The following is a 25,248-nucleotide window of genomic DNA, read 5'->3' as shown; positions in this document are numbered from 1 at the left end:
GGCCCCCGGCGCGCCCCCTCAGCCCCGGTGCCCGGCGGCGCAGGCGCGGTGGCGGCCGGAAGCGGCGTGTGGGCCGGCCGGGCAACGCTCCCGCCCCGCCTGCCCGTCCAGCCGGCCCGGCGCGCCGCGGCCCCGCCGCCGGAAAGATGCTGCCCCTCTCTATCAAAGACGATGAGTACAAGCCGCCCAGGCTCAACCTGCTCAGGAAGGTGTCGGGCTGGTTCAGGTGAGTAGCCCAGAGCCGGCCAGGCCGAGCGCTGCCGGCGCCGCGGCCGAGTCCCCGTGGAGGGGCTCTGCTGGCTGGTGCTGAGGCGCCCGGGCCGCCCGGCGAGCGGCTCCGGCCTCCTGGCGCTGTTGCGGCGGGCGGCCAGTGACCCGCGGTGTGCTCCGTGCGCAGGTCTATCCTGGCGGACAAGACTTCCCGCAACCTCTTCTCCTTCCTCTGCCTCAACCTCTCCTTCGCCTTCGTGGAGCTGCTCTACGGCATCTGGAGTAACAGGTAACCGGGGCGGGGGCGCGGCGGGGCGAGCGCGGCTGCAGCGCGCAGGAAGCGGCGCGTCCCGCCCGACCAGTGCCACGTCTGCTCTCGGCGGGGCCCGGCCTCCTGGCCCGCCGTCCGGAGGGGCCGCTCCGCAGAGCCTCGGGGGCCGCTGGGGAGCTTCCCCCGACCGGGACCGCTCCCGTGGGCAGCGACCGGCGCCCCGTCCCCTCTGCCGGGTCCCGGCGACGCGGCGGAGGCGCTCCGGCGGGGTGCGCGGTGCGGAGGAATGGTGTGTGGAGTTGCTGTTATGCTCGGTGCTTCCTTCGCTCAGGAGGAAGCTTGGCCTTGGCCCGATTTACGGGACTTGGGGCTGGAGCTGCTGTTGGCACAGAGATCCTCTTTGGGGAATGTGGCTTCATCTGTAGGTGGATACTTGGATATCGCTGCCTCAAACATCTTTGTCTCGAGGGAGAAGCAGGATTTGACACATCCTTGTATAGCTCAGTGGTGCTTTACATAGCACAAAAATTCCCAAGAGTGAAAAAAATGGAAGAGACTTGATTAAACTGCTACTGAAAAATCTGTAGCGAAATACAAGAAATGCAGAATAACTTCAGTACTGGTGTGCAGTACAAAGGTAGAGAACAGGCAATGGTGGTAGTATTGCTGTCATGCTTCATTGGTGATAGAGTAGTTGTTTTATGATGATATTTCTGTTAATAGTTCAGTTCAGAATGAACTGGCATGGAAATGTCAAGCAGTGTCCTCCTTACCAAAAGCTGTAATATGAACATAAATTACTGGAACTCTTAAAAGTCCTGATTGAGTGCAGTGGTGTGGATTTGGAAATGGTTGCATCCTAATATTTGCAAAGTTGTTCTGAATCTCTCAAATGACACTCTAAAATCCTTAACTTTGATTACAGTAATTGCTACTGTGGCACCAGAGAGCATGCAGCGCTGTCATGGGCACAGTCTATCCTTGGCAGCACCCAGACCATTTTCAATGTGTTTGGTTTTGGCTTTGATGTTGATTCACTTTGCAGTTGTTTGAGGATTATTGAGTGCATAGTCTGTCCATTTGAGTATGGATTTTTTTTTCTAATAGCTCAGCAGATGTAAATATTTTTCTTAGGTGCTCTGATATAAAGAGCTTTTTGTTCATGTGACTTTGTTCTGATGTCTGTCTTTTAAACATAGCATTTTGTTTTGGTAGCGTGACCTTGAAAAGTCCTGTGTATGAGGTAACTAAACTGAGAAACTTTAATGACACTCACAGAACTTTGTCACTGGAGAATACGGTGTACTGGAATTCAGAAGACACTTATTTTTGTTCGTACTTGCGATTAAGAATTAGGATTTACTGCATAGCCATTAAATTATTCTTTTTTTAAGAATCTAAATTATTTTTTTTATTTCAAGTCACTAGTTTTGGGTATCTCTAAGTCCAGATTTTGGCCTAGAGCAAAACAGGGTCTTAGCAAGTACTTCTTTAGTAGAGAGGGGTAGCCCAGAATATGATGAGGGATGTCTTCAGTCAAAGCAGACAGGTCATGCCTTGGAAAAGTGAACACATAACAAGCAAACAAGGAGCCCTATAGGGAGAACCATTTTGTCATTTTGAAGACACAGTGCCATTGCTCCTCACATGAGAAATTCTCCTGAGCTTCTTTTTGCCAAATAGATTGTTTTCTGGACTCAGAAAAGAGTGTTGTCTAAATGCTTCTTGATCTCTGTCAGGCTTGGTGATGTGACTACTTCCCTGGGGAGCCTGTTCCAGTGCTCACCCCCCTCTGGGTGAAACACCTTTTCCTAGTGTCTAATCTAAACCTCCCCCCAGTCAGCTCCATGCCGTTCCCTGGAGTTCTGTCACTGGTCAGTCACGAGTTTGCTGGCTGAGAGCTTGTTTGCTTGTTTAAGGATGAAATTTGCTACATGTGCACATTTGTTTAATTTGATGTTAAACTAAATCAGCTGTGGAAGTGACTTTTTTTAGACACAGTGTGTTTGAGTACAGGGTTTCTAGTAGCTTATATTCTGGATGGTGTGTGTGGTTCTACAGGAGTTCTTGCATCCATCCCGTGTTGTTGGTGCTTCACTGTATTGGTGGTCATTGATTGAATTGCTTGATCACTTTAGTAATCACTTTGCACCCATTTTTTCTAAGGTCTTGTTGCTTTACAGGTCACTTTTAAAAAGCCTCAGCTGAAGTGAGATTGGTCTGTTACCAGGCTTCCTGCCATTTGTGCAGCTCAGTGACTTGTAGCTGTACCTATGATACAGAGCTGGTTATGCTGTGAGGTGAATGGCATTGCAGATGCAGTCTGCTGACCCCTGCTGATAAATCCACGTGCCTCTGGCCACCTGGAATTGTTAGCTTAGGTCTTGAAAGCAGCACAGCTGTATTGGTGTTGCACTTAAGGTAAGCCTTGCCTTAGTGAGATTTGCAGGTGTGAGCACAGTGCCATGGTAACTTGCTGCATTATTTCTGGTTCTATAACTTACATGGGATTTTGTTGCAGTAGCAGTCCTTATACAATTCTCTTTCCCGGAATGTTCTATTAAAAAAAAGAACAAAAAAACCACCAAAACCCAATCACCTCAGAAAACAGCTCTCACTGCTTAGCAATGCTTATTCCTTCCGTTTCACAATCTGTACAACTTAGGGTTACTGTCACTAATTACCTTCTGCCTGAATATTTGATGTACTTTGTGGTGGGTTTTTTTCCTCACTGGATCTTCCTAACTGCTCAGAACCAAGTCTAAAATGAGCTGTTTCCATAAAGATGTTGCCTGATTTTGGGGAAGAGGAAGTTGCCACCAAAACTGTTCAAGAATTTGATGGCGAATTCCATTTTGCTGCTTCATAGGCATCCAGCCTATAGGTCTTGTTTTGAAGTTTGTTCAGAACAGCTTCACCTCTCCTGCTTTGGTGACTACAGCACCTGAGGACAATATACCATGCCATCATCCCTCTGCCTTAAATGTTACAGTTGTGTGTATGTATAACTCTATATGTGTCCATAAAGTATATATATAAATATATAGAGCAAGACACTTGGTCTTTCCTCTGCTTCAAACCCTCTTGTTGAGTGTTTCATCTGAAACACTTAATCTTAATCTTGTAATTGTTTTCAGTAAGGCTGAAATAGTTTAGCTTTGTAATGTGAAGTGTTTGAAACTTTGTGTTTGACTTCAATATTTGTGTCTATCCTTTAGAACTTGTTAAACCAGTAATTGCTTCTTGTGCTTCAGTTTCCAAGAACTGAGTTGTACATGTAATTATTCTTAGATAACCAAAGAACTGGGAAAGTGGAACTTCTGGGATTGTTGATTAACAATTGCTCAACAGTACCTCTCTATCAAATGTCTTTTTAAATATGAAGCATTGATTTTTGGTTTCAATGCACGCAGTTCCCTGCAGACTTACAGAACCTGTTCATGAGTAATTTGATAAACTTTGGCAGTGCTTGTGTGTGGTGTTAACCCCAGTTTACCTATAGTCTACCAGCTGATACAAGTTCTACTGACTGGCTAACTCATGAACTAATTTAAGTAGCTTTGAACCTCTTAGCCTGCTGGTTCACTTTAACTGTGTTTCTCAATCAAGGTTGGCAAACAGTTGTGCATTGGTCTTGGAAATAAGACATTTAAGATGTGGTCTCTCACCCTCTAATTCTTTTAGCCTCTAGGTCTGAGAGGTGTGTACCTCCTAGTCAATGCCTTGCCACTGCTAAGGCAAAGATTTAAAGTTGAATTATGTTGATGATGGATGTGGCTGTGGGTACATCTACTCCAGGGATTTTGGTTTGTGTCTGTGGAACCACCTTTCACTATCACCAAAATCATAGCTAGGAGGATTTTTTTGCCAAGCACTTTTCCACAGTGCCTTCTCTAAAGCTGACAGAAGCAGTTTTGGCATCGTATTTGTGTGATGAAGCATGAATTTCTCCTCTGTGCCAGCAAAACCATGCCTGAAGCTTAGAAGCACAGCATGTTCTGCTAGTGTGTAAAAGATTAATGTCTGTAGGGTTTTTTCATACTCAATGTGTAGCATATGGAACATAACCCTTTTTTCCTGTTCTCTTTCAGTTTAGGTCTGATATCAGATTCTTTTCATATGTTTTTTGACTGTACTGCTCTCTTGGCTGGATTAGCAGCTTCAGTTATTTCAAAATGGAGGTCAAATGATGCTTTCTCATATGGGTAAGAAACTTCAGGCTGTTACCTTAATGTATTATAGTAAATGCTTAGGCAGTTATTTTTCACTTACAAACAAAAGCTTTTTGCTGAACATGGAAAAACTATGTTGAAAGTGAGGGTTTTTTAAGGTGAGCTATGTAAACATCTGAGTTGATAGAAATAATAAAAATATGAAGGCATTGCTTTTGGGGAGAAGGTTTAGCACTTCCAAGATCTCTCTGATCATACTAGTGGAAACAAGTTAGAGAGCAGAGAGTGGCCCTGCATTGCCATGTGTTAATGACACCAGTGAAGAGCAAGCAGCCACATCCTGGGTTTGTCCTCACAGTGCAGTGAGGAGCATTACAGGCATTCCCAGGCTGCTGGTGTCCCACTCTTCCTTTGGAACAGAAAGCCACAACTGAAAGGAGCCAAGTCTCAGATGCTGCATTGCTGATTATAAGCCATGACTCTTGGAAGCAGCAGGATTTGGGAGCTGTGACTGCCATTTACACAGATCCTCAAGGCTGAGGTGTGTCATCCCATACTGCCCTTGGTGGATTTATCTGCTGCAGCTGGCCTTCAGCAGGCACTGAACATGGCAGCTGTGCCCTATAAAACAATACTGGTGGTACCATATTATTAATTGGTAATACTGATTAACAGCAAATTACTTCTAACATGGGCATTCCCTGTAGCATTATTGGCCTGTCAGCATTTAGCTTCAGCTGCCCTGCTTAAGTGTGACTTATATAGTTTGAAACTTAAAGCACAGTTTAATTTGGGTGGAAGCTTCAGTGTGCATAGAAATCAATTTAGAGAGACTCATACCATGAACTAATTGCAGTGAAAGCATGTTCTGTATTAATTACTGCTGAGCATTTTAACAGCTGGTGTTCCCTTTATCAGAGAACAGCCACACTTTATTAAGCCTCATGTTTGCTACACTGAAATTACTTCTTATTCTAATCTGGCAGTTTGTTATTGTGAAAATCTGATGTTTGAAATAATTAATTTCTACTTAAAACTTTTACTGAAAATCCACCTTCTAGAGGGGAAGCAAATTAATACATGTCTGTTTGATATTGAACATAATTTAACACCAGAAAACTGGTGATTAGGTTTCATGTGCTTATCTTAGTTTGTGGCTTCTAAATTACATTTATATCATAACTTTGAGTAGATATAATCTTAAATGGAAAGATTTTGACATACTGAAAGATTTCTTTCATCTAGATCAGAGAATGGCCGATCTGGATCAGGCAGTTTCTGTCAAAGCACAGCATGGTCAGTTTTATATACTAATCTGTAATTTATATGCCATCTTCTATTTAGCAAATTTGTGTAATCTAACTGTTTGAGAACTAGAAGATTGCACTCCAATCTCTTAAGATCTAATTTTCAGCATTTAAATGGAAGTGGTAATATCTGCTATTACTTTTTCTTGTCTCTTGCAGTTATGTTCGAGCAGAAGTACTTGCTGGTTTTGTAAATGGCTTATTCCTCATCTTTACAGCATTCTTCATTTTTTCTGAAGGTGTTGAGGTATGGGATGAAATCAAATACACTATTACATTCTATATTTAATATGGATAAATATTTCTGGTTTTAATAGGAATAAATTATAATTGGTTAGAAATCTGATTTGAACAGAGAATAGGGCCATCTGAAATTGCTGTTTAATGACAGAGAAACTCAGCTTTTTCAGTTTCTGTACTAGCTTCTTAAATGGTGTATTTTGTTTATGTAAAGATTCTATGAGGTGGAGCCTGTCTTTTTTTTATATTAGGTCTATAATGTCTCATTGAGAAAAATATTCCAGAGGAAGTAGAGTAAAAAAGAATTTAAAAAAATCAATCTAGATTTGAGAATTTCTAAAAAATGTCATAATTTGTTCTGAATCTTCATTCCCCTTGTTGCCTCACCTCTCTAAGGAGAAAGGAAGAAATGGCATTCTAGACTCTTAGAAGTCTTATAGGTGACTTGAGCAATCTACATACTGCAACAAACCTGAATGTATTCAGATGGTGTTGAGCCACATCCCACAGCATAACCACATCTTATGATAAAACTGAGCTAGACTCTCAGAATGTGCTGCTGTACTTCACAGCTTTAATAATAGAACTTTATTTTCAGACACTGAGAGTTGGTCTGTGTATCATCCCAAAATCTGGAAATCCTGAGTAATTTTCAATTATGTCTATATATATGTTATGTATGAGAATGCTCCTGTACCTAAGTAATTTTGTGGTGCCTTTTAATAATGTAAAGGGATTGTAAAACTCTACATTTGCTTTTTGGTTTGTTTCATTTTTTTTTTTTTTAGAGAGCCCTTGAGCCTCCCGATGTGCATCATGAGAGACTTCTTCCTGTTTCTATACTAGGATTCATTGTAAATCTGATAGGAATATTTGTTTTTCAGCATGGAGGTCATGGGCATTCACACAGCTCTGGTAGGATGTAACTTCAGTACTGTTTCCTTTCTTGGCAGCCTCTGTTCCAGGGCCTTCTTATGCCCCAGTGAGAGCCCCAGTATTACATTTGATGTCTTCTTAATGGCAATCCTAGCCAAGTGTGTGTGTGCCCTATTGCTGTGTTGGCTTTGGTGTTTTATTACCAGCCCTGGCATGCCACTGTTGTACTTCTCATGTTAATAACCATTAACTGGAACACCTAGGAGTCCAGAAACTGCTTTCTGGAGTTCATGCACTCTCCTGCATTTTTGAAATTTTTGAACATATTGAAAGAGATTTGCTGAGCATCTTTTTGGACAAATTAAACTGGGCTTCAGCAAGGTTCTGGCTAGAATATTTAGAAACAGTATTTGAACCAGATTTTAAGCATGAGATGATTCTGCTTCAGATATTTCTCAACTTAGTGTCTTTTGAATTGAAATGCAGAATTGATTTGCCTAAATACACGTGGTAAATACACTGAGGTTTTTTCTGCAAAGCCTGTGAGTCTCTCTTTGAGCTTAACATTTAAACTTACATAGACTGGTTGAACATTTGAACTTACATAGACCGCTTAAAGACCAAAGACCATAGTCTTTGGTCTTTAAGCAGTAATCTAAACTTGAATTTTTAATCTGCAAATGACAATCCATTTCTGCTTTCTTAAAACAACTATTTTTAAAGTGCTTATATCTAATGAAGTGTACATTTTTCAAATTGTGCTAGAAGTCTAGCACAACCAGTCTCAGAATAGAAGCACTTGACTTCTCAAACCTGGTATATTTTATGTATCTATATATATATATATATATTTTATGTATCTATATGATATGTCTGCACAGTAGAGCCACAGATGACAAACACCTTGTGTTAGGTTTCTTATTTAAAGCCATACCTTAAGATTCATCTTTTAGATGAATAGGTTTTGAGTACCTAAGAAACAAACATAAGAGTACTTTTACTCATCATTTATGTATTCATAAATGCACTCTGATGGTGATATTTGTTTATAGGACATGAGCACAGCCATTCTCTGTTTAATGGTGGTCTCAGCCATGGGCACAGTCACAGAGATCATGGACACAGCCATGAACATAAACATTCCCATGGACACACTCATGGTCATGGCCATGGACACTCTCATGGTCAGGATTATTGTCATGGTAAGTACTGAGTCATTCTGACTCAAGCTAAATCTGCAATTAATAACTTATTGAAAAATAAAAGGAGTGTGTTGTCAGCCTGTTGTGATCATACATGGAAGTAGCTTCATTAAATGTCTTCATTAAATGCTCTGCCACCATCATGTTTTGTGACTCATTTTGTGTTTCACTTGCAGTAATTTCAACGTTAGTTTTTACAGATTTTGCTTTACCTCTGGTTTTTGAGTGTGTGCTGTAATGTTGTGTGTTGGCAAAAGATGGAACAGCTGTATGCTATTGCAATAGAGGGAAATTAGTGATCAGGTGCCCTGTTCCAGTTTTTTCATTAACATCAATTGACAAAGTTGAGCTTGTTTGCTACTGTTCTCCATTTGTATAGTTTTACAGCACAAGTTATTAGAAAAAATGAACCAGTGAACTTGTGGTTTGTTAGTTGTACTTGGTTTGTGATCTCAAATAAGACTTTCCCCATTTTGTGTAGTTGTAATCTGTTTTAAGATGGTTATGGAAAAGATACTTGTTATGTTAGCTGTGCTGAAATCTTTTCTATGAAGGCAAACAATCTGAGAAGAGACATTTATGTTAAATATGGTCAGTAGCCTTCGCTATGGGAGAAGAGCTTGTGTGGGTAGCACCTGTTTGAAACAATGCACATGAAAGCCTTGTGATGCAGGGTTGCCAGTCCTTCCTGCCTAAGCAATAAAATTAGATCTGACGTGATTCAAAATGTGCACATTCAGAGCAGGGAATAGTGTGGGAACTGGCAGACAGGAGGTGACAAAGAGTATAAAAATATTGACTTGTCTCTTCCTTGCTATTCCTAGAAAATTGGCATTTGTCTTCCAGTAAGTCTCCTGGAATTTGGTTCAAAGCAGGAGCTCCCTGCTTCTGCCTCTTCCTTGCCTTCCACGTGGCCCCCACCCTTGCAGAGCAGTGAATGTAGCTGTCTTGAGCAGTTTGATATTCAAATCAGCTGTTGTGTAAATTCTTGTATATCTTCACTAGAAGTCTTTTCTTATCCTTTAACAAGTTTTTCTTAAAATATCTTTCAGATTAATGCTACAGAGGCATTAATCTGCTTGGATGAGAAGATTTTTTACTTATTTGATCCTTCCTTCATGTCTTATCCTTGTTTTTTTACATTAGGTGTAAATGCTTGCTTAAGTGAAGTATTTCTGGTTAGCAAATTCATTTGAACCTACTCTTCTAACTTCTGTTCATGGCTTGTGTTCTTGAGGGGTCTTATTTTGCTATATACTAGGAAGGTCTTACCTCTCCATTTGTTTTAATTAAGAATAAATGTAGATAATTTATTTTTGTATATACCTATGTAGAAATCCATTGTGTAAAGGGATGTTGTATTTAAAAAAAAGCATTTTAAGACTTTTAACTTAATTGCTGCATTAAAAAGCAATAGCTTGAATAAAAGCTGGTCATTGGGAGCAGCCTGTCTGTCCAAGACATTTCTGAAAGGGAGAGTGTAACAGAAGGGCCACTAGAGAGAGCCTTTGTCTTGGTTAATGTGTCAATAATTGCCTCCACAGATGACCATTCCCTTGAAGTAATGGCTGGATCCAGCAAACAGATTTTACAAGGTATGATGGGAATAAGTATGATGTTTTATTGGTTTTATCACAGTCTGCCTGCCTGGGTCTGTCACACCTCTGTTTTAGAGGGTTCTTCTGGATAGATGCCATTTAATGAAGTTCCATTTCCCCTGTAAACAGCTCTGCTGTATCCTCTGCATGACTAGGTGTTGAAACATTGACAGAAGTGTAAATATGATGCATTGTCAACACAGTTTAAAAGAGACATCTCAAAAGCTGGGATTCAGCTTCTGTTATTTATGCTGAAAAGCTAGGAAAGAGTGGTTAAAAGCAGAAACCCAAGGAGCCTAATTGTAATATATGTTCTGTAACATGAAGATGGATGTAGTTGTTAAAGAGTACCTGAGCTTAAAACTTGCATTTCATCGAGCTCTTAGAGTTGGTTTAGAGCAGATGGTAATGCATCTAAGTTTCTTGAAGTAGTATTGGACTTCCTGATCTCCTGAGCATTAGTTATGGACAATTTAGATGTTGGTTTTGAGCTTTGGTTGGCTGTTTGTTGGTTTTACTTAGCTTTTTTTTTAATGTTCAGAAGTTAAAGGGAGACAATTATTAGATGTAGGAAGTAGTAATTATTTGGCATACCCAAATGTATGTAGGGTTTTCTCTTATTGGATGATCTTCTGGCTTGTTTGTAGTCCTTGAGAAGGAGCATTTACAAGTTCTTCCAGAATTTACAGTACACTGTATTGTGTATACTCAGTATTTCAGTTGAAGATATTTCAAAGTCAGTCTTTTCGTGAAACACTCATTTTAACTGAAGCACATTAAAAAGACCTGATTTTATTCAATACTGAGGGAAAAACCCCACCAAGTAATGCAAAGACTGTCACTATCAACACAGTCACTCACAAGCAATCACATCCCACCAGCAGATCAGTGCCTAGGGAAGTCTGAGCAGCAGAAAGACAACACTAGTGTCATTGGGGAGCACGGTGTTGGATGGTATGAAATGTCCCTCTGGTCCCTTTGGATCAGCTGGCTGGCTGTGTGCCCCCCAGCATCCTGCCCACCCCTGCCTTCCTGGTGTGGGATCATGAGAAACAGAAGGCCCTGATGCAGGCTGCTGTGGAGAAACCAGCTCTGTCCCAGCCAGAGCCAGTACAAATGGAGAAATCCCCAAAGAGCTGGTTTGTAGTAGTGTGTTGTTCTTACAAGAGGGGATTACCTGTCTGGAGAATTGCATTCTAAAAGCTGTTTCTGAATGACTTCCAGCCACTGCCAGCAGAGAGCTCCAAAGGCTAAACTTTGACTAGCTGCAAAGTATGTGTTTGTACTTGAAGGAAGTCTTACTCTTCAGAATAAGAGCAAGGCTTCTCATGTCTGCAATATTGTTTAATTTTCAAAACTATTTGTCTTGGATTTTTTTGCCAAATAACTTCTAGCAGGTGTTGTCAATTAAATGTTAGCACATGTCAAAGCTTTCCAGAGCTGTTTCTGTTTACAGTCTGTCCATCTTACACAGACCTCACTACTGTAGGCATCAGGGAACAGGAGTTTCTGTACTGTAATAAGGGTGAATGAAGAAAGTCTAGCTGCAGCTGTTAATCACTGTTCAAGTTAATAGCCTTGCTGTGAAATGCCCAATACTGCTAAGTGCATAACAGAATGTAAATTCTTCAAATGGCCCGTATTCTACAAATACATTAAAATCTTTGAGTGTTTGACCCAAAACTGACCACAAATTTAAAAAGTATAGATCATATTATGTAGTTCTTGAAACTTCTTGTAAAACATCTCTGAAATGCTCCATTAGTTTTAAGAACAGCAAGTTTAATGGTGTCACTTGGTCTCTTACAGGTGTATTTCTGCACATTGTGGCAGACACGCTGGGAAGTATTGGTGTAATCATCTCTGCTATACTGATGCAGAACTATGGGCTAATGATAGCAGATCCTATTTGTTCAATGCTGATAGCACTACTTATAGGTGTAAGGTAAGTGTTGCTATCACTGGTGTTTGGTAGGATTTTTGGTGCTAGTTACAGCAGAAATTGCAGCTCAGAAGGAAAAGGGGTTTTGTTATGCTAATGACTTACAACATTTGCTTTTCTTCCAAGAGTGGTGTGTTACCTCTGTTCTGTGCAGCCATTCTGGTGAGCTCTTACATGAGCTATCTTTCTTTTCCTTTTTCTACAGCTAAAACTTTCCCTCTTAAATCTGCATATTTTGTCCTTTTTTGCATAATACTACAAAAATGTCTTTCAGGTTCAAACTGTAGAAAGCTTCATCTCTGTATTTAGTACATGCTTATATAAACCAATGTACTCCAGTAAATGGAGCAGAATGGCTTCAGGGCAGCAGAGTTGAGACTGCTGGCACAGGATGTGCCCTTGTCCTTCACAAATAAAGCTGTTAGGTTTTAGTTTTCTTTTCCTATATCGACAAGAACTGTCTTTTATTTTGCATTTGCACTCTGAGATATCCTTATTTCTTTTAAGATCTGATGGAAATGCTTCACGGACTTCTGGATTTCACAGTTGTTTCTTACCAAGTTCACTGTGACTGTGAAGCTATTTGGATTAGACTGGTCAAGCAAATATTTCATTGAGTGATGTTATGAGGCTTTTTTGGCAGCATTTTCAATGGTGCCATAGGGCAGTGTGCCACAACTCCAGTTACAACCTAATAACTCATCTTTGTCTGTTCAGCAGTGGTGAGTGTCATTTGATGAAGTGCAGCTACTTCTGCTCATACCATGTATGGCATGTTTATGGCTTGTGCATGGCAGCATTCACAGGATTATTGATGTGAATCTCCCTGCTAGTCAAAGTAGGGCAGCAGGCTTCAGACACAACGCCCACAGAAATGTTTCTGCTAGAAATCACTGTTACATCACCACTTTAATTTGAACTTCAGAGATTTTGACTGCAACATTCTGTAATTTCATAAATGACAAATTATTACAAACTACTTCTAGTACTGAAATCTCAAAAAAATGGGAAAGAAAATGTGCAAGTTTCCAAGGGGGAAGAAACTACTGCTGAGGTAGAGGTAATAGCTGAGTAAAAGGTTTCCATGCACTTTGTCTTTTAAGTGTCCAGCTTTGTGTACAGCAGAAAATACCATATGAATGACAATTCAATTTTTTTCTTCCATTCATATAGTAGTTAAAATTATCCTGAATTCCATAATAGAGGTGTCATAATAATACTGTTTATAGGTTTTCTAGCACAGATAGAAGGAACATTTGAGACCCATGTTCTATGCTGAAAATGCTGGAAAAGTTCACTATTTGATGTGTCTTTTGATCTTAGGCCAGACTTCAGCCTGTAACATTATTTTGTTGGTCTACAGTGTTATAAATGATCAGTGGAATAATTCTGCTATCAGTGCAGTGAGCTGTAGCATAGTTGATAGCAGCAAGCCTGCATTTCTTGCCATCTGACACATCCTGGCACATCAGTGGAGCAAACGCTAATTGCAGGGTTGGATGGTTTTATGTTGGTATTTTATTTGTTTTCTAAGCAGTCCAACAGACTGAACTATTGATGGTTTTGCTTGAAATGCACTTTAGGATCATAAATAAGATTACTGGCAGTTACAGATGGCTGTTGAGAACCTGAGTCTCTTTTTGTGATGTTTGATTTTAGTAATCTTCGTTGACAGTTCTGGACATAAAACCACTGTTAATTTTTCCTTTTTCTTCACTATGCTGTGTTTGAAGTGTCCTTTAAGAATTAGTGCAAAAGGGTTTTCAGATTTTCCCATAAGGTGCTCTAGGGTGACATTCTCTGCCTAACTCCTCATGAGTTAGCTCAGAACATTCTGACTGCACAGTGAAAATCCTGTGTGGGATCTGAATTTTCCTGGATGCAAGCACTAATATCTGATGATTCTTTTTTTGATTACTCTGTACTATCTCATGCAAGTAAAGCAGAAATGGGGACATGCTTAAAATAGACAAGTCTGTTCTACCAGCATTTTAATTTTTTTTAACAAAAGCTTGACTATTTCATTGTAGTTTAGGCTGACACGCTTCAAGTTTTTTCCAAAGTGTTGTCCACATAATTATATGTGCCTTGAATCAATAAACAATTTTCCAAGTCTCTGAACTGCTTTTAATATTTCAAACTAAATACTCATTTAGTTTTAACATTAGTATTCTAAGCCTTATTCTGAAATGTTGAAGCAATTTCAGTCAGCTATGTGAAACTAGTCACCACGCAAGAGCCACAGCTCTGGTATAAATCAAGTTTGTCCTAAACCACTATTAGACCCACATGTTTCTAGAAAGGCACAGTAGACTAAATCTGATACTAGATTGCACAGAGCATGCAGACTGCATATTAAGTGGTCAAAGAAATGAGGCAATTTACTTCAGTCATTTAGTGAACTTGTTTCCATGGGTTACATTATTTTTTGCATAAAATCTTGAGCTGTTTGAACATGATATAATATGAAAGAGTGTTGGGGGGGGGGGTGCCAGTAACATTTAAGTCCCTTCATGTTTGGGGCATAGCAGTATAAAAAAAATTACTTTTTTTAAATGAAGTGCTGCATTCCTTAAGATTCAGAAGGGATTTTCTATAGCAAAAGTCCTCCAAACTAGCATGTTTGTTGTTGATGTTATTTTAAGCCATTATTGCTAAATGTCAAGCACTACCTTTATTAACAGGGTAATGGTACCTGCCAGCCTTGCTTGAGAATCAAGGAACTACATTGTTATGAGAACAAAGAATTCAAAATCTGTAAAGCACATGTTAAACCTGTGGTCCTTGTCTTGAGCAAAGCTTGCAGTCTGATTAGAATTGCCATTGCCTAATAAAAAATATTCATTCAAGTTCTGAAACAGGCCAACAGTCTTCACACTGCAGATATGGATGGTGGCTGGAAAAAAACCCCAGAATTTGGAAAAGTGGCTGTAGATTTCAAGCTGTAGTACTTGAAGAACCTAGCTGGTCTTGATCCTTAGCAATGTTTGTGTACCTTCCACAAAACCTGTCACAAATACACAAACCCCCTATTTTCTGTAGTGCTGAGAGCACTGACTGGATTTCCTGCTGTGCTCTGAGTGCAGCGTCTGCCTAAGGGGTTCTTTACCTGGAGTTGTTTTCAGTTTTGCAGTCCAAGGTCATGCCAGTGCTGGGGTCTTGCTGGCTGTGCCTACAGAAACAGTGCCATAAACAGGATGGCACAGAATAGGCATGAGTGCCATCTGAATGGGATGCAGGTTAAATAAGAGTCTGATGCTTTCACTCTTAATTTCTAATCAATCCATGTGTAGTGGTGGCAGGCTGTATTTATCAGATTCATGTCAATAGTTAGTTCATTTTGATTTATTTGAACACCTTTCACTTCTGTAACAGGGTATGTGCAAATGTGATGTGCTATAACAATAGCTACCTTTGCTTTTCTGGCTTTTGTAGAGAATATGTTTTTATTCCAAATCTTGCTGTGGGTTAGTTCTTTCAAATTTTAGTGTCTTGTAAAAGAGTGTGATATTTTACATTTAAGGCTTGGTAATCAGAAAGCCATGGAATTATGTCTGCTTTAATAGCAAAGCTTAATGACTGCTAATGCATGAGAATTCCTTCCACTTGGTGAGAAATCAGCATTGCTTGTTTTCCTCAGTAGTCTTGTAGATTAAAACAAACATGGGGGGAAGCAGCACTATAATAGTTGTTGTGGAGGCAGCCACTTTTTTTTTTTTTTTCAGTAATAACTAAGCCAAAGAAAAGAGAAAGCTTGGTCAAAATCTCTAACTGTATTTTCAGCCAGCTTGGTTTTGTCATCTTCCCTTATGTTTTCTCCAGTCACATGAAGTGGAACTGATATTTCTAGGGCCTCCTAGTGATTAATACTGGTTTTAGTTAATGTTTGAGAAAAGAACATACTCTGTGGAGTTTTGGTTTTTAAATTAAAGGTTTTTACTTCAGTAGTATGCATGAAACAATGGAAAACATCAGGCATCATAAAATTTGATTCTGTTGTTTGTTGTGTTAGTTGGGCTTACAGTAAGATACCATGTGAGCTAGCACCCTTTGGATGCAGAGGGGCATCCACAGGCTGCCTGTGCTCTGAACAGCATTTGTGAGGGCCTGGCACATCACTGCAGCTGGTTTTTGGCTTTTCAGCTTTGCAAAAGATAAACTTTGCATCTGAACACTGGCTCTAAGATATTAGGAAGAAGGTGTGACCTGGGATATGCCTCAACTTTCACCAACAGTATCAAGCCATCCTGATTTACTCTATTCTTTGGACTTTTAAGATGTTCTTGTTTCATAGCCTCTTCAGATCTACTTTACGATTAATTTCTCTTCCATCAGATAATGTACATCAGTTTTATTAGTGTAAATAATTTGTACATATTAGACATATTTGTTAGCTTTCTTTCATGGCTATTCTCACACTTAGTGGTATGTTTCAATTAAAAGGTAGACTACTACATTCTCTATTCCTTTAGTTGTTTCCCTGTGAAAAAATATTCAGCCTGTATGTGTGTGGTTTTTGAAACCTTTGGATGCACATGCTAGACAGGCCTTGTTAAATGTATGGGAATGGAATAGTGTTCGCTTGCATTCACTTTGCATCCTGAACTTGTGTATTGGTCTTTCAAGGTTTTTATTTAGAAACAAACCTGCATTTTAAATAGGGAGTTAAACTGAAATCAATTCTTCAGTGGATTGTGTTGGCAGCTCCAGCTCCCTTTGATGTAATGCTTGTGACATGGACATTATTTAGTGAGATGGGTCCATTAATAAGAGAACCCTTTTCCCCTAAACTTCTGTAATCCACTGTAGAATGTGACACTCCAATTAAGCTTCCTTTAGACAGATTGACAGTTATTGCATTGCTAAATGTTTGTCTTGGTGACAGGTCTAGTTTAGGCAACTCCTGCCTGCCCCTAATTGCTTCTTCCTACTTCTGAAGCGATGCCTTGGTGGCAGTGCAAACGTGGGAGGCCATGTGCTGGAGGGCACCAGGCAGTGAATTTGGCTGGAACAGCCTCTGTGCCTGCAAGGTTTCATTTCAGGGTGGAGTTTTTGCAGGGGTTCATTAGACAAGGGTCAGCCTCGTGCTCCCTCCCACCCTGGCCGAGGTTTAGCCAGGGAGGGAGCTGAGCAGTCCATGAGCCAGCACTGCCCCTTGTTCAAATGGAAACACTTAAAAAAATGATTAGGTCATCTGTTCACATCTGCAAATACACAGCTGGTCTGTGCCATGCATTCCACATCACTTCATGAGATTTTAAACAAAGGTTCTGCAGTGTCCTTTAACAAGTGCTCCAGTTAATCTCTTACAAATGTTTCAGGTGTGCTTTTAATCCCATAACTGCATGTACTGCAGCTGTGATGCCAGTGCTGAACTCTGAAATGAAGCTTACAGTTTCTGCAATATATAATCACTTTCAGAATGTTAGGTGACTTGCATGCTCTTGAAATTAAATTGCTCTTTAAACTTTACTGTTGGGCTATAGATATTTGTCATCCACTTGAAAATTTTAGAATTCTCTACTGAACTAGACATGATGCACTACTCCTAAACAAAGAAAATCACCATGCTGAATACTTAGTAAGAGTATAAGCTATTAGTGGTAGCTTCAGGGCATAGGCTTACTGCTCTCCTGGTTTTATTAAAAAACAAAAAGTAATAATAATAAAAAAGGGTATTAAATGTCTTCTTAGTTTGCTGATTAAAGACCATTTGGCCAGAAGGGAACCTCTAATTGCTTCCAAATGTTTAACCCTTGAGCTTGGATGAGACCCTACACTTAGTTCACTTCAAGAATATGCCAAGTTGTCGGTTCCTGACAAAATAACTCTGTTGTAGCTGGACTGTTCCACACTAATTTTGTTTTATGATTACCCCATTATTATCTTAGTTCATAAGAAAAATATGCCTTAAACCAAACACAAAAGCAAACCCAATTTCATTTGAGTATTTTTATGTTTGCTTGTGAATGATTTGCCATTGAAGTTGGTTTTGAGCTATACAGCTGCTTTGTTGCATAACTTCGAAGATTTCATCTCAAGTCCCGTGCTTAAACCATTAATCTTTTGTGACTGACGACCAATTGACTCTGGAGACCGTGGGGGAGAAATAATCTTGCCTTTGAGAGGACACCATAGCAATTTTGTCAATCCTTTTATTTCCTGTACTGGGTTTTCATGGCAACTTCCTCAGCTTCTGTTGGAAGAGCTAGAGAAAAATTTCTCAGCATCAAGGAATCTTAGGTTTCTCCTTGCACCTTTTGAAAATGTAATAATAGCTAATTTCCTTTCTTCTTTCTAGTATTGTTCCACTTTTAAAAGAGTCCATTGGGATTTTGATGCAGCGAACTCCTCCTTCCCTGGAAAATGCCCTGCCTCAGTGCTACCAGAGGGTGAGCTCTTAAGCTGGTTTTGCTCTGACTGATCAAGCTGCTGACTGAGCCTCAGCTGTGTGTATGAGGACATTTTATGATGTTTTTCCAGTAAAAGGAATGATTTCATGATGCTTTGCCAGTCAAATGTACCCTAGAATACACAAATGGAGGTACCAGTTTAATTAATAGTTTCCCAGAGTCCTAAATTGCATGTAGCTTCACCTCAGTTTGAGTTTTAAAAATTTCCTATGTTTGTTCAGAAAAACAGATCCTGAAGCTATTCCTCCCAAAGTAGTTTGTGTTTATGCATAACATTGGAAGTGTATTTATAAGAATACAAAGATTACTCTGGATCTGACCTGTTCTCCTACTTAACTTTTCTATTAGTATGCCATGAAGTGCCTTTGCAAAGTTAATACAAAGCACTTGAAGGAGTGCTGCCTCTTCTCAGACATTACAGGCTGTAATCATCACATGGAGGGTTTGCTGAAAGTGCAAAGAAGAAAAACAAAGGGATTGGCAGGACCCATCTAAACCCTCACAAAATTGTAAATGATATATGAATGTATTTCTGTTAGAGTTAGAATCTCACAAATTGTTTCATGGCAAAATTTGCACATTTGCAAAAAGGGCAGTTTTAACTGGATGCCATCTCAAATCCAGTTACTGACTTTTCTCTCATGAGCACCTCCATTTTCAGAAATGGTTTCAGTAAAATATTTGTAGAATGTAAATGCAGCAGGGTACAAAATCACAACATGTACAGAAAATCACGACACAGACACAAATCCATGTTTCAACTTCCTTACAATAACTGAGATAGTAATAAAAATTTTTGGTAAAACATGACAAAATGCACAGTGAACTTGAAGTAAATGAATGCATTGGCTTTTATAATACTTCCTGTAAAAAACCATAGTACCGGAAATACTTTCTGAAATACACTTTCTAAAATTTGCCTCTTGTTTTAGGTGCAGCAGTTGCAAGGAGTCTACAGTTTACATGATCCACATTTCTGGACCCTCTGTACTGATGTTTACATAGGGACTTTGAAGTTACTAGTAGCTCCTGATGCTGATGGGAGGTGGATTCTAAGCCAGACTCACAATATTTTTACTCAGGTATGTCTTATTAGTGGAAGTCACATCTCCAAGTGTGAATAGCTTGATGTGACATTGTAATTCTTATCAAGAAAGGCTAAATATTTCTGAGTTTGGTATCTGTTTTGAACAGCCTTCCTGCTCCAGCTGTATAGAACAATTTCAAAATATTCAGCTGTGTAGATGGAATTAGTGTACCTCTCTGCATTAGTTTTTCATGCCACTTTATGGAAATAACAGATATAATTGTCTCAGGTGTATCAAATGGGGTTGATCTATATTGACCTATAAGGAACTAAGAAAACAGATGAGGCTTCTCTCAGGATAGAGTTTCTCACTACAGACTGGACCTACTCACAGACTTTCCACTGCATTGGCAGCTTGCACATGTGATGGCTTTCTGGATAGGTTCAAAATGTAGAACTGGTTTGAACAACCAGTACCACGTTATGCTCTTGTGCTTAGCTCCATTTTAACTGACAGTTCTTCAAGCAGTTTGCTTTTCAGGAAGTTAAACTGGCACAAAAGAAAGTAAGAATTGCTTTTGTGCAGCTTCATATGTGGCAGTTATTTAGGATGAATCAGAAGAGGTAATGCTGCAAAACTAATGCTAATACATCATTATGTGTGTGCACTTGACTGTGGGAAGAACTCTTTACTCATCTGGTGTTCTCTGAGTGATGTGCTAAATGTGGAGATGAATTACAGAAAAATAAGTTGTTTAGGTTTTTTGCTAGGTCACTTACTGATGTGGGCTGATGTTCAGGACCAGAAACTGCTTTGGCTTTACAGCGTTTTTAACTCTCATTCCCTTTTCCACAGGCAGGAGTGAGGCAGCTTTACATACAGATTGATGTTGCAGCCATGTAGTCAGTTTCTGGAGTGGTGCTGTTGGACCAAAGCTTTCCATACTGTACTGGTGTAGCAACGCTTCTTGAGACAGAGCCTGCCTCCACCACCTCTGGAATTGACTGAATAGATTTCTGCCCTTGGGCTACAGAGGAAGTTCACTTCTAAGGAGTAAATATTGAATGAATGTTATGGACTTTGGGTCTTGTTTTTTTTGGGGCCCCTAAACTTGTAAGTTTTTGAGGGTTTTTTACTTAAGATTGTGGTACTGGAAACCCTGTCATGTCTTCAGTAAAGCTGCTGAAACCACTGCTCATTCCCATCAAACCAGTGTTATCGGCAATTGGAAACTTGTTTTGTAGACAATGTCACAATGGCTGACATGCTTCAATATAATTGTATGTTTGTACAATTGTTTGTACTTTGCAAACTTAATGAACCAAACCATATTGGGTTTTCAAAGTGCCTTTTATATCAGGAGAGCTATTTGCCAGCATAAATATGGAGCATCAAAGGGTTTTACTACTTTTACAAATAATCTTGTATACAGTCTGATTATTTACTAGTGATGTATGCGGGGGGGTTGTGTACTTACATAACTGTAGATGTTAGACTTCCATTATATTTGCATCTTACCAGACAGAAAAATTCTAAATGTAAAAGACAAAGCTGTTGTGAAGAGACTTGCTTCTGAACAAGCTGGGTATTTTGTTGCACGTCTTGTGAAAATTATTTTAGGCCAAATACTAGATTTAACTCCAATTCTTAGTCTCTTCATACTATTGAGAGTAATGAGACATTACACAATGTTGCTCATGTTCAGTCACTTAAACAACGGGCAGTTGAAGGAAGATGCTGGTGATGGAAGCAATGCTTGAAGTTTTTTATTTTCCAAATAATGTGGTGGAAAAAATCTAAATCCTGAAATTGTGGAAGCTTATGTCTCCTTGATTTTGATAGGTTGTTATAATTTTATTAAAGTGATGAAGTTCAAATTTTGCCTTTCCAAATATTGAAAATAGTTGTTTCTGGCAGTTATACCTGAAATGGAAATAAGGACCACTTTTCATGCTGTTTTAGCTTATGCTTTTCCCAGGCTGACACATCTTACATCTTTGACTGTTTTACTGCAGCCTTGTATATGTTTTCATAGGAGAGAAAATTCTCAGTGCAGTAAGGGTTGTTAGATTGCGTTTTTCTTTCCAAGAAACATTCTTCCGTCATATATTTTCTAGCATTTGTAATCATTTCACTCAGATATGAGTGTCACTTCCAAAATCAACCTGCTATGTTTGGTATTACAGATGATAGTTCCACTGTGCTGTAGTAGTTCACTTAGTAATGGAAGACTTTTTAAGAGGACATTTTACCCACAGAAGATGGTGAAGTAAAAAGCAATACAGGCATTTTTCTGAGACATCATAGCTGCCACTGATTGGTATGGATTTTATGTTTAATTTGGTACTTGTCAGAGGTAATACTAAAATCAAGGCCCTGAGAAGCTTGCAATGTCTGTGTAGTAAGTGCTAGGCACTATGAAATTACTGAAGATTGATTTGCAGAAATGGTTTGTTTGCCACTGATCCTGTTGAATCCATCACAGATATGAAGAGTTGCTTGCATTCATTCTGTTGTTCCTGTATAGCACCTGATTTCTTTTTATGTGAAAACAGGCTTGCCAAATTTGATGGTGGTTCCTGAATTTTCCAGTTGAGATATGGAAACATGAATGTTGATTTTGTCCAGATCCTGGGGCTGTACTCTTGTGCTTAGAACTGGAAACTGGGTGTAAAAAAATGGCAGTACAAAGCCACCTATAATACTGGTTTTAATCTTTGCTGTCTCTTTCAGTCTTCAGATCCCTCCATTGCTGTTTCTGATCCTGTTCGCTCTCCCTGGGGACACAGGCACAGAGTGCCCTCCCAGCAGGCTGCACGTTCCACAGCTCTTCCCTGGCCTCCTGCCTGGCACTCTCTGTCAGGCTCTCTCCCTGTCCCACCTGGCAGTGCCAGGCCCAGAGTTCCTGAGTGGAAGATGGAAGTTACACAGCACAGGGTAGGGTGCAGGAATCTGTTGAGCAGATTGGAGCGCTGCAGTTTAAGATCCTCTGTGCATGTTCACAGAGAAGGTGATGAAAATCCAGCTGTGATTATAGGGTGGAGGTATTGTTTTGTAGTGGGGTGCATACAGACTGCTGCTTGCTGGCTGCCAGCAGGACTTGCTCATTTTTTAAGAGTTACTATTACTGCTATTTGAGGCTAGAGAAGATCAACTGATATCACTTTAAAGGCAAGTACCAGACAGATTCATTGCAACTGTGTCATGATCCGAGAGCAGGCTTTGGTTTAAGTCACCTTTGCCACCAGCATGTTTCAGGACAGACTGTTCCTGGACTTGTTGAAATGCTGCAGTGCTGCCCAAGTTGCTGAGCTTGGCCACCATCTTAGCTTCTTAATGAAAAGACAACTGCTACTATTTTTTTCCAAGTGAGAACCTAGCAGAGCGGCTGTTTGTTTGATGGTGGTGATGGTGTTCTCTTAAATGTACATCTACCAAATTTTTAATATGGGAAATGGAGTGAAAAAGCCTATGAGCCTGTTACAATTACACAACAATTTTAATAACTTTTGATAACTGTTTCTGCTTATTATGATTTAGCTGATTGTTGGAAGCATATGTTCAAGTCTAAGAGTTTTCTAGCCAAGCAAGATAGCACTTCATTATGTTTAAACATTTATAGTAAGAAATATATCATTTGTTTGTCAAATGTAATTGGGGATAGTGTAGGGAGGTCGGATTCAAAACAAACTTTAGCCGTTTTAGGGTTTCTGAAAAAGGATAAGCATCACAAAATTCTACATACACAGTGTATGACATATTCAGTCAGTAACTGCAGTCACATGTAGTATGTCAGCAAACAAGGGACATCAGATATTTTTTCCACCTAAGGGGATACTTGCTCAGGTTTTAGAAGAGTACAAACCATGCAGTTAAAAGCAAAAGTGCAGCTTTCCTTACCCTGAGAGCCAAAGCACCATTATTTGTGTTTTGCTAATTACTTAACACTGGTTGTAAGTTATGTAACACTTTGCTATTGACACTTTATTGGAGATGCAAGGCAGGATTTAAACAAAGACTTGTGTGAATGACTGACATCCAGAGATGGGTGAATGGCTGCAGATTATATGCTAAAACTCAGCTTCCTGGTATCCACTTCTGAATCAAGTTTTCAAAGTGTGGTTTTCTCATGTTTTCATGCAGCTGATATTTACTGTGGGGTTACTGGTCTGTCTTTGTTGGGTTATTTTTTTCTGCGACTGAAACCAGTAACTTAAAACCTTATTGTTCCAAAGACCAAGCCTGCAAACTGCATTTTTACCACATCTACAGCAAAATAAGAAGATAAAACAAATGTTGCAGAGTGTCTGTATTAAAATGCCTCAGTGTTTTTTGGACTAAGTAACAGTGAAAGAAAACTCCTCATATTGAATATGCACAGTAAGGACTGGTCCTTTACAGGCTAATCTGGTAAGTATACAGCTCTGGATAGATTGGCTCCTTTCATCAGGAGGGCTCCTACAGAGAGCTGAGTTACTCGTGGGATTTGCTAAGCTAGGATGGAAAGCAAATAAACGACTTTGCTTTTTGTGTAATAATTCCTACTACAGCAAAAGTTCAGTTGCATCATTAGTAAAAACTGCTGACACTATTTTTACACAAAAATTGAAGCTGCTACTACAAATAAAATGGACCTTAGTGATTTACCATTCTTATTTTACTTTTTTTTAAAGATGTAAAGGTGGGTTTAAAGGTGAAGGAAAATTAATGGTTTCTCTTTTTAACTGTTGTAAGTGAACCTGTTCTGGGAATGTAAACAAGATACAAGAGGAGAGAATCTGCTGCTGAATTGCCGTTTTCCGTCTTTCCATCTTTTGCATGTAGTGTGCGTAAAGTCCATGGCTTTTCTTTCACAGTGCACTTGCACAGTGCAGATTTTTAGTTTCATTATTTTATAAAATGCAAACTTTTATCTTTTTTCATGACACAAAGTCTTTAAATACCAATTCAGAGCAAGAATTTTAGTTAATAATTAAACCCTATCCTGTTTTCTCCAGCAGCCATTAGATTGCTATCATTCTTGATTATCCCACTCCTTTAAGCAGGATTTTTTTTTTAATAATCTCTCTGATCCTCAATACTGACTCAGTAGCTAATTCCTCCTTTACACTTCTGTGAAAATTCTTATCTGCAGGTTGCTGAGGCTCCCTTTTGGATTTGTCCCCCATTCAGGCTTTGTTCAATGCCCATCCCTGTGGGCACTTCCTTGGCCAGACACTGCTATAATGTGAAGCGATGCCAGCCGTGCTGGGCCTGGCATGCAAAGACTGAGTCTTGCTGTGTGCAAATACTGCTCAACCTACTTGTCTGTTTCAGTGAGCCACAAAAGGTTCCTGCCTGTGTGGTAATTTGGCTGAAATGATGTGTAAAAAGAGCTGGGTATTTCACTTCCCATGTGCATTGGAGCCTCTCACATGTATGCTGGGATCTTGTACAAGAGTTAAGTGAATCACTACAGTATCTTGGCTGAAGTGTGAAATAATGTGAATGAAGCAATTGCCAAAATCATTCCTGGTAGCATACAGCATATTGCTTGCCTTTACCTTTAAATTACAGGAATCAGTCTTAGCAGTGAGCTTCAGTTCAATAGCAAAATGTGTCAAAGTACCTGTGAAGAAATCTGGCAGGTAACACAAGGCAGCTCACTAAAATTCTGAAGACAATGTCTGATTTTGTTCTGGAATGCTAATGTTAGTAGCTTAGCCACGGCTTGTCCCAAGTGCAATATTAAGGAATTTTTAATGTAATCTTTTCTACTTGAATACAGTCTATATAAAATGTTAAATATCCTATATTGCTGAAAAGATATGGGATCAAATTTCTTTCCAATAAATCTTCAGTTTAAAAAAAGTATGTATACAGGTCTGCTTTGTTTTCATTATATTGTGAAGAATAGTTGAAATAGCAACCACCATCATCTACAAGCTGATTTTAAAGAGAACTCTTGCAGTCTGTTTGCTGAGACTTGGCTTAATTAATTGTGGTTGCT

At 39.5% G+C, this 25,248-nt stretch overlaps 1 protein-coding gene across 2 annotated transcripts; it reads left to right on the top strand.

The window, feature by feature from the left end:
• The first annotated feature begins 92 nt into the window (after nt 1-92).
• On the top strand, nt 93-21,343 carry SLC30A7 (solute carrier family 30 member 7). Of its 2 annotated transcripts, none has more exons than XM_054286266.1 (11): nt 93-226; nt 398-499; nt 4,578-4,686; nt 6,120-6,207; nt 6,989-7,115; nt 8,129-8,278; nt 9,823-9,873; nt 11,686-11,821; nt 18,120-18,210; nt 19,164-19,313; nt 20,115-21,343. In XM_054286266.1, the coding sequence occupies exons 1-11, from the start codon at nt 172-174 to the stop codon at nt 20,160-20,162; spliced, it is 1,107 nt and encodes a 368-aa protein (XP_054142241.1). In that variant the 5' UTR covers nt 93-171; the 3' UTR covers nt 20,163-21,343. The 2 variants fall into 2 exon arrangements, with proteins under 2 accessions (XP_054142241.1, XP_054142240.1); XM_054286265.1 differs by having other exon boundaries at nt 4,573-4,686.
• The last annotated feature ends 3,905 nt before the right edge of the window (nt 21,344-25,248 follow it).

Source organism: Melozone crissalis, unplaced genomic scaffold (assembly GCF_028551555.1).
Source record: "Melozone crissalis strain CALT ecotype California unplaced genomic scaffold, PUWL_Pcris_2 ptg000045l_1, whole genome shotgun sequence".
NCBI lineage: Eukaryota > Metazoa > Chordata > Aves > Passeriformes > Passerellidae > Melozone > Melozone crissalis.
This window is presented reverse-complemented; position numbering and strand designations above follow the sequence as displayed.